Source organism: Amphiura filiformis, chromosome 16 (genome assembly GCF_039555335.1).
Source record: "Amphiura filiformis chromosome 16, Afil_fr2py, whole genome shotgun sequence".
NCBI classification, from domain to species: domain Eukaryota; kingdom Metazoa; phylum Echinodermata; class Ophiuroidea; order Amphilepidida; family Amphiuridae; genus Amphiura; species Amphiura filiformis.
This window is the reverse complement of record NC_092643.1, coordinates 5,197,395-5,210,507: the sequence shown is the minus strand read 5'-3', so window position 1 is coordinate 5,210,507 and position 13,113 is coordinate 5,197,395. Positions and strand designations below refer to the sequence as shown.

The following is a 13,113-nucleotide window of genomic DNA, read 5'->3' as shown; positions in this document are numbered from 1 at the left end:
TTCAGAATTTTATTTGATTTGTCCCACAAAAAATACTGTGCATACGTTGCTATCCGATCCCTTAATGCGTTGCCATAAAATATGTATATATCGCGAATTAAAAAAAAACAGTTAAAATTAATTCCTCGTTTTCAAAAAGACCGTAAGCCAGAATCGATGCTAAATTGGTCAATTCGGCGCCCCCTAAGGGTGGCGCCCAGGGCACGTGCCCGCCCTTATAGAAATAAGAAATGACTAACAAAACATGCAAGGGACGGAATCAAACATTGACCGTCGGTTCCGTCAATTGTTCCGAAATATAAATGCGGGGAAACCCGGCGGAACCGGCGGTCAAGTTTTGATTGCATCCCCAAACAGATTTTAAAACATTATGCTGAATAACGTCACAAGAATCTTGTATGGTATCCTCTGAAGTCCTTTATTTTGAATACATTTTTACACCAGCACCCTCTGTAGTTGGTGTGTAAATAATTCGTATTGACCAAACTTTATTGAAAGCCTTGGAATGGGTAAGCATTTTTACACTTGTTCAATTAAGTGGGCAAATAATGATCAATAGTTGTATTTGCTAATGATTGAATAAGAATTGCATTCATATAGAATATAAATAGAATGGTTTTATTGGTGATGACGACGACAAATAAATATTGCGATACAATGACTGAGTAGGTGATGATCATGGTGATAACTATATAGGCATATATTGCATTTAAAATTGGTAATCAAAATTAGCTATTTGAATAGGATGTAAAACAAACATTTTTCTATCATAAAGAACAATCAGCGTGCGGCGCAATAAGAGTATAAATAATTACTTCGTGTGCTATGAATATAGTAAAACCTCGGATCTTTTGGAATGAATTTGGTTAATACCGGGGTTAATACCTGATCATTTGCGACATGTCTCATTTTGAATTAGCTAAGTGGCCAGTGCAATAATTATGAGCCCAGTTGGAGGAGGAGGGTAAAATGGGGGTGGGAAAGCATTTTTGGCACACATTCATATGTGGCGCCTTTTATATAATATGCTCAAAAAAGGTTTTGAAAAACAGTACAGTAGTGATTTTTTCTTTTCCTCACAATGTTTTCCTCTTCTTTTTTTTTTCTTCTTCTTCTTCTTCCAATTCTCCGGTACATGTACATTTGATTTCTCCAGTACATTTGTACTCTAATTTAATTTCTGGGGTCTGTGTGTGGAGTGTTAATGTTGACCATTTGACAGTTTATAATAATATTGTTGATAAGAATCCCTAAATAATACCATAGTTCCATGAAACTTACATTCGGCAACACTTTTTGCTCTTACGAGCACTCAAACAGGTTGGACTGATCGATGTTGCTAAAGAGGGGTGCACATTTGAGGCAGGTGGAGTTTCCGTGGAAAAGCCAGGTGTAAAACATTTTCTCCTAAGTAATTTCTGACGTAAAAAGTTTCAAACTTGGAATTTACACTAGCCAAGCATTTAAATTGTTATTCTTCATACTTTCAGTTATTTCTGGAATATTTTACCCCGGATTTTACGATTTCGTTATTTCATAGGGATTTCTCTATGCCTTACTTTGGTCATGACAGCAAATCAACTGGCAATAATATTATTGCAATTTGCAAGCCGCCATGTCCGTTGTCAGTAGACGCCATTTGATTGTCAAGGCGAATGATAATGTAATTTTAGTGCATAAAACACCTCTCTTTCCCATACAACAGATATAAACTGATGACCATGTAGACGGCTTTGCTTTCTTGGCTGTGTCTGCCGTTTCTTGGTAAACGGCGATACTATGACGATAAAGGGCAAAGGTAAGCTTAACGATTTTGTTTTTCTTCATGATTTTGACGTTCACGATCACGTTGACGTTGACTGACAGTGAAATCGAGAAACTACGTGACATGGACAGCTCGACAGGTGCATTCGAAATTGTCTCGGTCCTAGCCGGTTTGTTTGTTTGTTTACCCAGGTTGGTCCGTGAGGAACACATGCTAATCCATGGGAAACCATGGACCGTTGCAAGCTCATACAAATGCACAAGCCTGGATAGCCAGTGTAGGCTAATATAATGCATGCTGGCCTAGATAGCTTTGATAAACAAAGCAAGAAATGGAAGAAAATAGCTAGGAAAAAGAGAAAAGAGAGAAGGCCACTCCCAAACACAATTGTACAATTTTACTCTTAGCCCTTACTTCGTGAGAAAGGAAACTGGAATTCCAATCTCAGGCCCCGATGCAAAGGCTTCTGTGTTCCTCCGTCACTAAACAAACCGTATGGCGACAGCCCCGAAGTGACAATCACTGAATGATTGGTTTAATATTAATGAATTTCCAAATAAAACTGTTTTCACAGGGCAGGGACTGCCTTTTGAGGAGAGTGAGAGCAATCACTCTCTACTGCTCTCCTTAAATCTGATATAGGAGAGCAATTTTCAGCTCTCCTTAGTTGACAATTCTCTCCTTACATTCTATTGTTAAATGCTCTTAAAAACAAACAGCTCTCCTGAAAGGCTCCAGAAGAGTTATTTAATGCTCTCCTGCCAATTCCAAAAGACAGTCCCTATTTTCAATTGAATTGGCTTATCATGCTTAAGTTATAGGCGTGATAGGACGTGATTTGTGTAAGTGACACTAAAGAAAACATGCTAAACATCGTAGGCTCGGTATCATTGTAGGTACTGCAAACAAAAAATATACGCTAGCTCAAGCGCGGATCCAGGGGTGCTTTGGTGGCTGCAGCACCCCAGGGTATGAATTGCAAAAAAAAAAAAAAAAAAGAGAGAGAGAAAAGAAAGGAAAAGTTTGCACCAAATCGTGCGAATTGAGTTCAGAAATGCAAAATTTCCCTCTAGAGGCAAGGGCACCGTCTGCCCCCTTCCAACACCCTGGACCCCCGTATTGGTCACTAACTTTACAGCAGGCGCGGTTTAGAGGGGGCGGGCCCTCCCAATGCCTAAAAAAACACACAGTCAGGTCGATCGCTATAATATAGGCCTGCAAAATAAGCATTGCTTGAAGGCGGGTTCTCATACCAAAAGCATGTGATTCAAATTACTGCATGCCCGCCGATATTGCAGGGCCTATCACATTTTGTCACCAAAGTCACAAGACGACAATAGTAGGGAAAACTTGCTTCATGGACGGGCCGTCATTCACAAATTTTCGGCTTTTTAGGTTTAGGTTTTATTAAACAGATCTATCTATCTATCTTGCGGACGCATCCGAGAAAGAGTTTACAATTCTTTTCCAGGAATCTCTATCAGCCATCAGATTTGGGAGGTCATTAATTTCTTGATTGGCGTCCCTTGCCACACAGTCGATGTAGTTGAATGGTCTTCTTCCTCTACATGTTCGTGGAAGCCTCATACAGATGACATCTGAAATTATTTGGTCTTTTGCACGGTAGCAGTGGCCTGCAAATCTGGCTCGCCGTTGAGCAACGATGGAGGACACCTGTGGAACACCATCATAGATCTCTGCTTTGGTTTATATTAAACAGATACATCGCAGCCAAAGGCTGAATTGAGTACCGTATTACAAAAATACAAAATAAATATAAATATACATAAATACAAGATCATACAAAAACAGACCAAGTTGAGACATATCAAAATGTAAGTACGGTACCCGAAGAAAAACAACTTTGGATGGAGTCTGAGGAGAAAGAAGATAAGATGGAAGCCAGAGGCGAGACAGCCTACTTATTGAGAAGATGGATATAGTAGAGCACCGGGCTGTTGGCGAATCTTTCAGTGCGCATTGTCAGCCTGGAAAACTCATCATCATTCCTGAGACTCCTACCAGGCTGCGACAAATCGCCTGTCCGATAGCCCGGGGCAATCACATTTTTTGTCGGGCAATTAAAACTCTGAAGAGCTGTGCCCGATCGGGCAGGTCAAAATTTAAACCAATTAAAGCTTGATGATTTAAAATGGAGTATTTCTGTCCAACTTGGCGTGTTCACAGGAGTAAAAAAACGTCAAAACAAAGTAGAAAACTTCTTGAAATGGAACTCAAATTTCGCTAGGCACTCGTATCCCACACCAGACTTGCAGACATATACATGTATATATGCTAATGAACATCATGCCGTTACGTGGCGTATTGGAAGTTTGGCCAATTATAGAACCTGTTTAGTGCAAATATCATGCGTCAATGGCGTCAGCTGGCCATGTATTTGCATATGATTGAGATTGAGATGTACTAGTGGTTGGCGAAATACGTAAATCGCCGTGACTTTACTGACAAAATTTCACATAAAATAAACATTATTTTCCACATGTAAGAAACAAACAGTGAAATAATTGAATGAAATTTTCATTTTTTATGCATTTCATGAATACTCATTTATTTATCAACTTAACTGAGAAAAGAATTGGATTTCCGTAAGAATGAAACTGCCAAATTCGGCACACTTACGGTACTATGCACTGCACTGCATGATGTATGCGGTATGTGACTTTGTCGAAACAATTGTTGCGGGAATATTGGTTAATTTCGGGCAATTTCGGGCAACCAATTTTTGGATATTGCCTGCCCGATCGGGCAAGCTAAAAAATAAAATTTGTCGCGGCCTGACTCCTACCATTATAAGGATTGTTTAGCAGTAAGAGAAGAATGCCAGATCACATCTTTTTCCAAATTTTACACACTTATAGCCAAAATGGTCCACCAAATTGCTTCAATTAAGTCTTCATTTTGCAAAATATTCCAACTTCTGAACAAAAGGGAGCGAAAGGCTTCATGGCCCCTCATTTCACAATTTTTTTGGTTTTTCAAATTAAAATTGTACACACTAATAGTGCCAAAATGGTCCACCAAATTGCTTCAATTAGGTCTTCATTTTGCAATATATTCCAACTTCTGAACAATAGGTAGCGAAAGGCTTCATGGCCCGTCATTTCACAATTTTTTTGCTTTTTCAAATTAAAATTGTACACACTAATAGTGCAAAAATGGTCCACCAAATCACTACAAGTAGGTCTTCATTTTGCAAAATTTCCAACTTCTCAGGGGGGAGCATCCCCCTCAGACACCCCCACCCCCACGTAGTGCATAAACAAGTGGCCATTTTCGCTTTTGCTTTCAACATTTACCAATTTATGTTTAAAACAATTTATAGGCCTACAACAATAGAAAAAAACTTATCCACAAAAGGCTTTATGCCCATGGCCTGTCATTTCACAAATTTTTGGCTTTTTCAAACTAAAATTTTACACACTAATAGTGACAAAATGGTCAAATCGCTTCAATTTTAAAGTCTTAATTTTGCAAAAGTTTCTTACTTCTGCGTCACCGGTGGGAAGCAGTCCTGGATCTAGCTTAGCAGCCACTGAGGCGCTAATCGTCTGATATCGTCTTTTTATGTCAGCGACTTGCAGCGCGTACTCAGGTACGTTGTGTGGAATAGAGTCGTTTGCTATCAAAATCTGGCAGAAATTGATGAAGCATGACAGCGTGTCAGTCAATCATGATAAAATTGCATTTCAACTAAATTGTAGACTGTTCAAAATAGGCAGCCTTTCCTTTTAAAGAATATTGAATTGGCATTGTTCAATAGAAGCAAATTATGTAAATGTACAACTGTATCCAGTTTCGAAAAAAAACACACTTTTAAACTTTTTTTTCTTAAATTAAAGTAACAGTATTTCTCTGGTTCCAAACTTGAGTAACAAATAATTTTGGGTTTATAACTTCTTTAAGGGGGTACTACACCCCTGGCCAATTTTGTTCCTATTTTTGCATTTTTCTCAAAAATGATAGCGCATTGGTGACAAGTAATAAGATATACCGTAAACAGGGGTGAGATTGATCACCTGGGTGATATTGATCATGAGGATTAATCACCTGGGTGAGAACTTATGGAATACCATATGGAACACTGTTCAATAGGCTTAACAACAAGCACAAAAAAAAACTGGTAGAACATTTTCGTACCAGATTTGGTATATCAACATAAAACATTTTGATTTGAAAATGTTTCAGAATTTTTTTAAACACCAAATTTTGATCAATCTAACCCCATAGCAGTAGTGACATTGATCATATAGGCCCCCTACATACTTTATACAGTGGGGACCCTATTTGTTATAAACAATTAATATAATCCACCAAAAAATTATATGTGCCAGAGTTACAAACATAAAAAGGCCCAATTTGATCAATCTCACCCCTGTTGACGGTATATATTATAGGGGCAAGGACTACAACTACTGCACTGAAAATTCAGCAACTCAAGGCAAGTAGTTATTGATTTATTGACCAAATATTGGTTTTCCCTCATTTTTGACTGTAACTCCAGAACCAGAGAAATACAATTTCCAGTGCAGTAGTTGTAGTCCTTGCCCCTATAATATACATATCTTATTTGTCACCAATGCGCTTTCATTATTGAGAAAAATGCAAAAATAGGCACAAAATTTGGCAGGGGTGTAGTACCCCCTTAAAAATATGATGTTCAACAAACATGGGTAACATTTGCAGCTATTTTTCAAGGCCAATTTTGATATGGGATATGGATGTGCTTTTTTTTCATAATTTCCATGAGTTATCCAAAAAATAGCTGAGTTGCCTCACTGCAACCAAAAATGTTGCAATGTGCCCACAATTTTGGCAATTTGCATAAAATTTAAATTTGGCTGCAAATGTCAGATTTTGGTCTAGCGATGGGTCCAAATGTTCAAAAATGTCAAAAATGCCTTTGGCCTCCATGGACCAGATTGTGTGTTACTTTTTGAGTGCTCGGAAGTTATGGTATCATTCTTGTCATGAGACTAGTATTGGAAAATGCTACTGTTTGCACTTTTTCCTTCATATTACTCTTTCTCTGTTTCAGATTTCAAGAAGGCTGTGGCCTTCATCAAGGAATTCCTTCAGAAGATGCCAGAGGATGCCGACTGTGCCCAGCTCAGAGACTCCCTCAACCTCTCCCTCCTATATATGAAGAAATACTTCAGGACAGTATGGTTAAGATCTCAAGAGAAAAACGATTCCAACGCCCTCTCCTCCTCCATGCCTCGTGGTGTAAGTCCCACTAATCAAGACACGCCTGATAGGTTTACATGGCGATGGGCAGTGGTAGATAATACCAACTGCAAGATCCTAAGGAGCAGTTTACCGGTTGATGGAGGGAAGGATGTTCCCAGGGTGCCTCTGATCCTACAAGCTGCTAAGGAAGGAGATAATGAACTTATTGAACAGCTTATAGAAAAAGGTTTGTGTCAATATCTTGTACATGTATAATAAGGGACCATTCACAAACAATTGTTAGGAGGGGCTGATACAAAATGGGGAGCCCTTAAAAGTTTTGACCCTCCTAAGGGGGGGGGGGGGCCTTGAAAAAATTGACCACAAATTTGAAATTGAGTTTATATGCTTTTCTGTGGGGTTGACCCATAATTTTCATGTCAAAAAGGGGCGGGCCTGAAATTTTTGAGATCTGAAAAGGGGGACCGTAAAATTTTCACGATGAAATTTTTTTTGCATCAGGCCCCCAACAAGTGTTTGTGAATGGTCCCTAATTACCTTTATTTTTATAAACCTGTGGCTTGTACAACTCAAAACCTGTTGTTGAATGATTATTTATTTAAAATCAATCTAAAAGAAAGGTGTGCACACCATTCCTCTCACATCAGGGCCTAGATTTCGACGAGAATCACAGAATCGATTCTCATAATGATTCTCGTAAGATTCGGTTGCGAGAATCAACTTGTCTCATTGTATCATACAGTAAGTGCAGTGACTAGGATGGATTTGATTCTCGCAAATCAGACGGAATCTAGGCCCTGCACATACATTTGTGAACACTGGCATCCATGGATATCCACCCATCCTATTAAGTTTTTACTATCTAACATAGTGGCCCAGCTGTGTAAGACTTCGCCTCATAGTTGTGAGGTAGCTAGCTCGAGGTTGTGGTTTTGAGTCCCCATGGCATCAATGTGTTGTACATTTAGGCAAGGTTCTTCACCTCTATTGCCTCTCCCTAACCAGGTTACAAATGGGTAATGGGAAGGTAATGCTGGGAAGGTAACACTGTTGGGGAGATGTAGCGATCCCCCCTAAGCAACATTATAGGGAGGAGTCTTCAAAAGAGAGATGGGCACTCCGACCTACATGTACAGGTTTGTCCCATGTGACTTCGGGTACACACATTTGAGTTTTAATTCAAGGTACCATAGGCTATATTTAAGTAAAGTCCAGACCTAACCCATCACTGACAAATGCAGTCAATGGCTATTTATAATACACATAGGCGTAGATCCCGGGGGATGGGGGGGGGGTCAATATTTTGTCGGGGGATGGTCCATACAATCATCTCCCCTCAATGTTGACACCTGTATGTGTGTTTCTGACCAAATTAACCTCATATTTGGCCATTTTTAGCCCCCAAAGTGCAAATTTGTACCATTAACTTATTCTGCCGCCAAAATTGGTGCTACATTCACTATACTTCAAGAATTTTTTTCCAACCCCATCCCCCCAATGTCCAAAAGAAATCTACGCCACTGATAAAACATAGAATTATGTCCTTGAACCAGGGATGTCTGCAGTTCAAGGGCACATAGATTTGTCATTATGTGCATGTCCTCATTACCCTATATGCACCCCTGCACACACACCCCTACACGTTGGGTCGTGTGTACATCCCCACACACCCCAAGTTGTCCTTTTCCTCCCTCAATTGAATGTTGTTATCAAAAATCGTTCACTAAACCTGATGTCAGACATAAAGTGCATAAGTATCTGTTACCTTGTCAACAAATTTCATCTACTAAACATGTACAGTACACAAAAAATGGCAGGAAAACTTCCTCAACTCAGAATGTCGATGATGTCCACGTTTGCAGAGTACTAGTAGTGGTGCGTGTGGGTGGATGGTGGTGCGTTTGTTTTCACCTACAAAATGTGAATTTTGAGTCCACACTTATGTAGTGAAAAACTACACGTTTGACGTCCACGGTCGTAAGACAGCAGCAGAGGGTGCTAAACTCTACATGTGCTATACAGCATACCTTTGCTTATGGGGTAGGGTCCTTTATCGTAGGTGTAATACCAAGTCCACGGTTAGTGGTGAAATATCACAGAAGTCCACGGTTGTCGGTTGGATTATGATATGTCTGTGTGTGTGGGTCCACGTTTCACTGTTAATAACTACACACACAATACAAGTCCACGGTTGTCGGTGAAATCGTGTAGGGTGTGTGTGAGGGGCTCTTGTTGGTGGATATGTCTCCTGTGTGTTATCAGAGGACTTTATAAACCACACTAGTTCAAATTTAAAGAAGAGTTATTTTCTGGGTAAAAAGGTCAATTTTATTTTTATTGTTTTGCAGCAATGTTTGGACTTTGTTTTCTTTCAAATTTAGCATTATTATCAATAGAAGTTATATATGTGGATCATTGGTATATTTTTTGGGTGCTTTATTTGTCAAATTTTATATGGTTTGAGGGCAGTTTTGAGATTCTGAGGTTCAAAATCAAATACATACCCATTCAAAACACATGTAAACAATTGGCTGTTCCATTAAAAAGCCACACTACCCCTGTGGAAGATTTTAGACATATCTTCCACAGGGGGTATTTGAATTTCAAATGGAATGAACACCTTAAGCAGGTCCATTTGAAACTCACCCTCCCTCAGTTGAAGATTCAGGATGAATTTTTCTCAGAGGGTGTATGGAATTCAAATGGAACTGCCTAACAAGTTCATTCCAATCCATTTGAAATTCATACTCCTACTGTGAAAGATATTTCCAAAATCTTCCACAGGGGTAGTGTGGATTTTTAAATGGAATAGCCCAATGTAACTATGACAACTTTGGTCGATATGTATGTAATCTGGATTCATTTAAAATACACTAATTTGACTGAGCGTTACAAACATACATGTACAAGTACACTATAAAAGAGAAAATACCATATGGCAGGAATTGCATTCTGAACTTTACATATTAAAATCAATTGATTATACAACACAATGATAGAATTCACAAAATAACACAGATCTTCAGGAAACAGTTGGCAGGTGTGAACTGCAATACATTTCACCTGTAAGCACTGTTGTGTTTCCTTAGTGAATAATGTCATGTGACTCATGTTGTCAAGTGATTGCAAAACAAAAGATGTATACAGCTAGATAACAAAGCATGCCACATTCATGTAAAATGCCAAGTATATTCATGTAGCAGTATGTTATGTCATACTTTCAAGTGAATACACAAGTATGTAGAGCTACAGCCTGCAGGGAGAATGTGTAGAAACATTCATGGGGGAAGCTAGGAGCTCACCTGGGGGGGGTCTGAGGCTGAAATATACCCAGAAAGAAAACTTGCAATGACTAAGGACAAGTTCACACTTGTATTTTGTGTGTGTGGGGGGGGGACCAATTCTTTTTCCAAAATGAGAAGTAACCCTTAAAGTTGAAAAAAATTTCTTATGTTTTGGATTTTTTAATTGGAAAATTATGTTCCTTGAAGGAAATAATGGGAAAATTTATGGGACATTGTGGATACAGATAGGTGTTGCTTGCACACAAAACATGCCAAGTAGTTATGACCAAGACCAACAGACTGCCGTGTCTATTCATCTATTGTGTCCGATTTGAGCGCTGACATATTGGAAAATCAATATTCATAAGATTGTACAATCATCAGTGTACAGTTTCCGAAATTGGGTGACTTGTGTTAGCAAGGTGTGAAATATACCTGACTAGGCGTTTAATTACCGCAAAAAGGCTTTGATACCATTGAATGACTGCCTTGTGCTGTAATGCGATTAGTTTATTAAAATCATTGTTCCAAGTTCCATTCTTTTCCTTTCTCTGTTTCCTTTTTCAGAGTTCTTCTGTCTTTCTCATTCAGTATCTACATGTATTCAAGAAAATGTGTACCAAAATCAACACATTTTTCTGTCTTTAATAGATAATGAAGTGACCACAAGTTCTGGATACAAAACATTTTTGCAATTTTTTTGGAAAAAAAAAATCAACCATGTATATGTACATGTATAATTGCAGCGCTTAGACTCTCAAAATCAGCAAAAAAGAAATAAAAAAATTTAAAGATTTTTGTGTTTTCTGGCAGGCCTAATTTATAAAATTCGCTAAACAAAATACCAATGTGAATTTGCCAAATGGTAATTCAGTCATGTGTCAATATGAAGGTCAATGTTCCAGAGGCTGGATTGTATACAGTTACTATGGTGACACATAGACTATCAGCATGTTGTGAAAATTAAATATATAATAATAATGTACTGCCAAGCAATATTATGAACTGTTAATAATTATGTGATTGCACAAAGACAAAAATTGTGGGGCAAAATTGGGCTCTTTTCTGAAAAAAATTAGAAAATTTTGAAAAAAGGACCCATCTACATATATACCAAAATTGACCTAGAAAAAGGCCGGGGGGGGGGGTACTCAGTACAAATTACCATACGGGGACGTGCCGCAAATAAGGGTAGCATTTTCAGCCTTTTGGTATATCAATGACCCCTTTTTCAAAGCATATTTTGGTATATGAATGGGTCCTTTTTCAAAATTTTCTCAATTTTTTAGGAAAATAACCCAATTTTTCCTTAATCTAGCTAAAATTTTCCCAAAATTTTGGGAAAATTTAATAAAAACTAAGACAAATTGGGTTAAATTTGGCCGAAAATTTTGACTTTTGGTATATCAATGGGTCCAAATTTCTTGAAAAATTGGTATAATTATGGGTCCACTTTCAAATTCTCAGCAGCACGTCCCTACCAAAACCAAACTTGAGTACCCCGGAAAAAGAGGTCATTGATGTACCAAAAGGCCGAAAATGCTACCCATGTTTGCGACACTTCCCCCTATATGGTAATTTGTACTGAGTACCCCTGGGTCATATCATGCATCTAACAATATCTATTGTGTGAATTTACAGAACCTTCCTGTGTCAATGCTGAGGATGAGTTTGGCAGGACTGCTCCTATGTATGCAGTACATTTTGGAGAACAAGAATGTTTGGAAACTCTGCTACAAGGACAGGCTGATGCAAGTCATCAAGCACAGGGTAAGAACATTAAGAGATACACAGGTCCGCGGCACTCCGGAGCTAGTTTGAGGACAGTCATGACAGTACACATGACCAATCACAGAACAGATGTAATATTTGTACAGACGGAAACGAACCAATAGAAAATAATACGTAAATACGTCCTGTAGCGAGTCACATGGAATTGTAAACACGCTAGTTATAACATCAGGCAGGTTTGCACAATAATTTATATAAGAATCACGTCCATATTATGGTATGTATGTACTGCCATTATGGTTCTGCATGTCACATTTTTGCTCAAGCTGTTTTTGCTGTCCTCAATTTCGGTGCACATGCATGCATGGTACGTATAGGCTGTTTGTACAGAGTGTCTTATCTCATAGTAAGGATCTCTGAGATACATGACTTACACAGATCATAGACCATAGATGGTCTATGCATGCACAAATGTAATGATTATAGTACTGATGGGAACATCTGAAGCTGTCTGTCAGAAATTTGGAGAGGATCGATTCTTGCTACAATCCTCTACTAAGATTGCGGTAAGGCAACGGAAAAAAACTCTGTTCTATGGGCGGATGGGCTTTTCAAGTAGGGTAGGTCGGTCAGGCATTTTTTATTTCTGGAGGCTAAAATTACCCCTAAAATATCACAAAAATCTGAAAACAATATTTAGCCAAAATCAATCAATTTGGTTGATTTTCAATTTTTAGCAAAATTGAATAAAAAAAATTCTCCCAAGCAAACAAACAATAATGTTCTTATTGGAGACGCAATCAAGTGGAATTAATTGGATGTCATTGTCAACCGTACTTAATTTTTTGCATAAAAAATTTGTATTATTAAATTACACATTTTGAATACAACATTTGCTGAAACTGACATCAAAATTAAATCACTTGTCCAGTGGAATAACAAACAATTATTGTAACTATAATCAAGCGGTCTATAAATGGCCTTATTTACTTGAACCAAACCACTAATGGAATTAAAGCAAGGCTATAATGGCAACTAGGGTATTGATCAAGTAATTGGCTAGCCAAATCAATTTGCCATGGCAACCAACTGTTGTGATTGGATCGTCTTAAAGGCAGTCTAATG

The 13,113-nt window shown here is 38.3% G+C and overlaps 1 protein-coding gene across 1 annotated transcript in view; it reads left to right on the top strand.

Annotated features, from left to right (window-relative positions):
• Nucleotides 1-1,616: 1,616 nt before the first annotated feature.
• Nucleotides 1,617-13,113, top strand: part of LOC140136464 (uncharacterized) — a 41,733-nt gene continuing 30,236 nt past the window's right edge. The window contains exons 1-3 of the mRNA XM_072158186.1: nt 1,617-1,798; nt 6,822-7,199; nt 11,899-12,027. Of these exons, the coding sequence (XP_072014287.1) occupies nt 1,780-1,798; nt 6,822-7,199; nt 11,899-12,027 (526 nt within the window). The 5' untranslated portion in view covers nt 1,617-1,779. The remainder of the gene's footprint in view (nt 1,799-6,821; nt 7,200-11,898; nt 12,028-13,113) is intronic.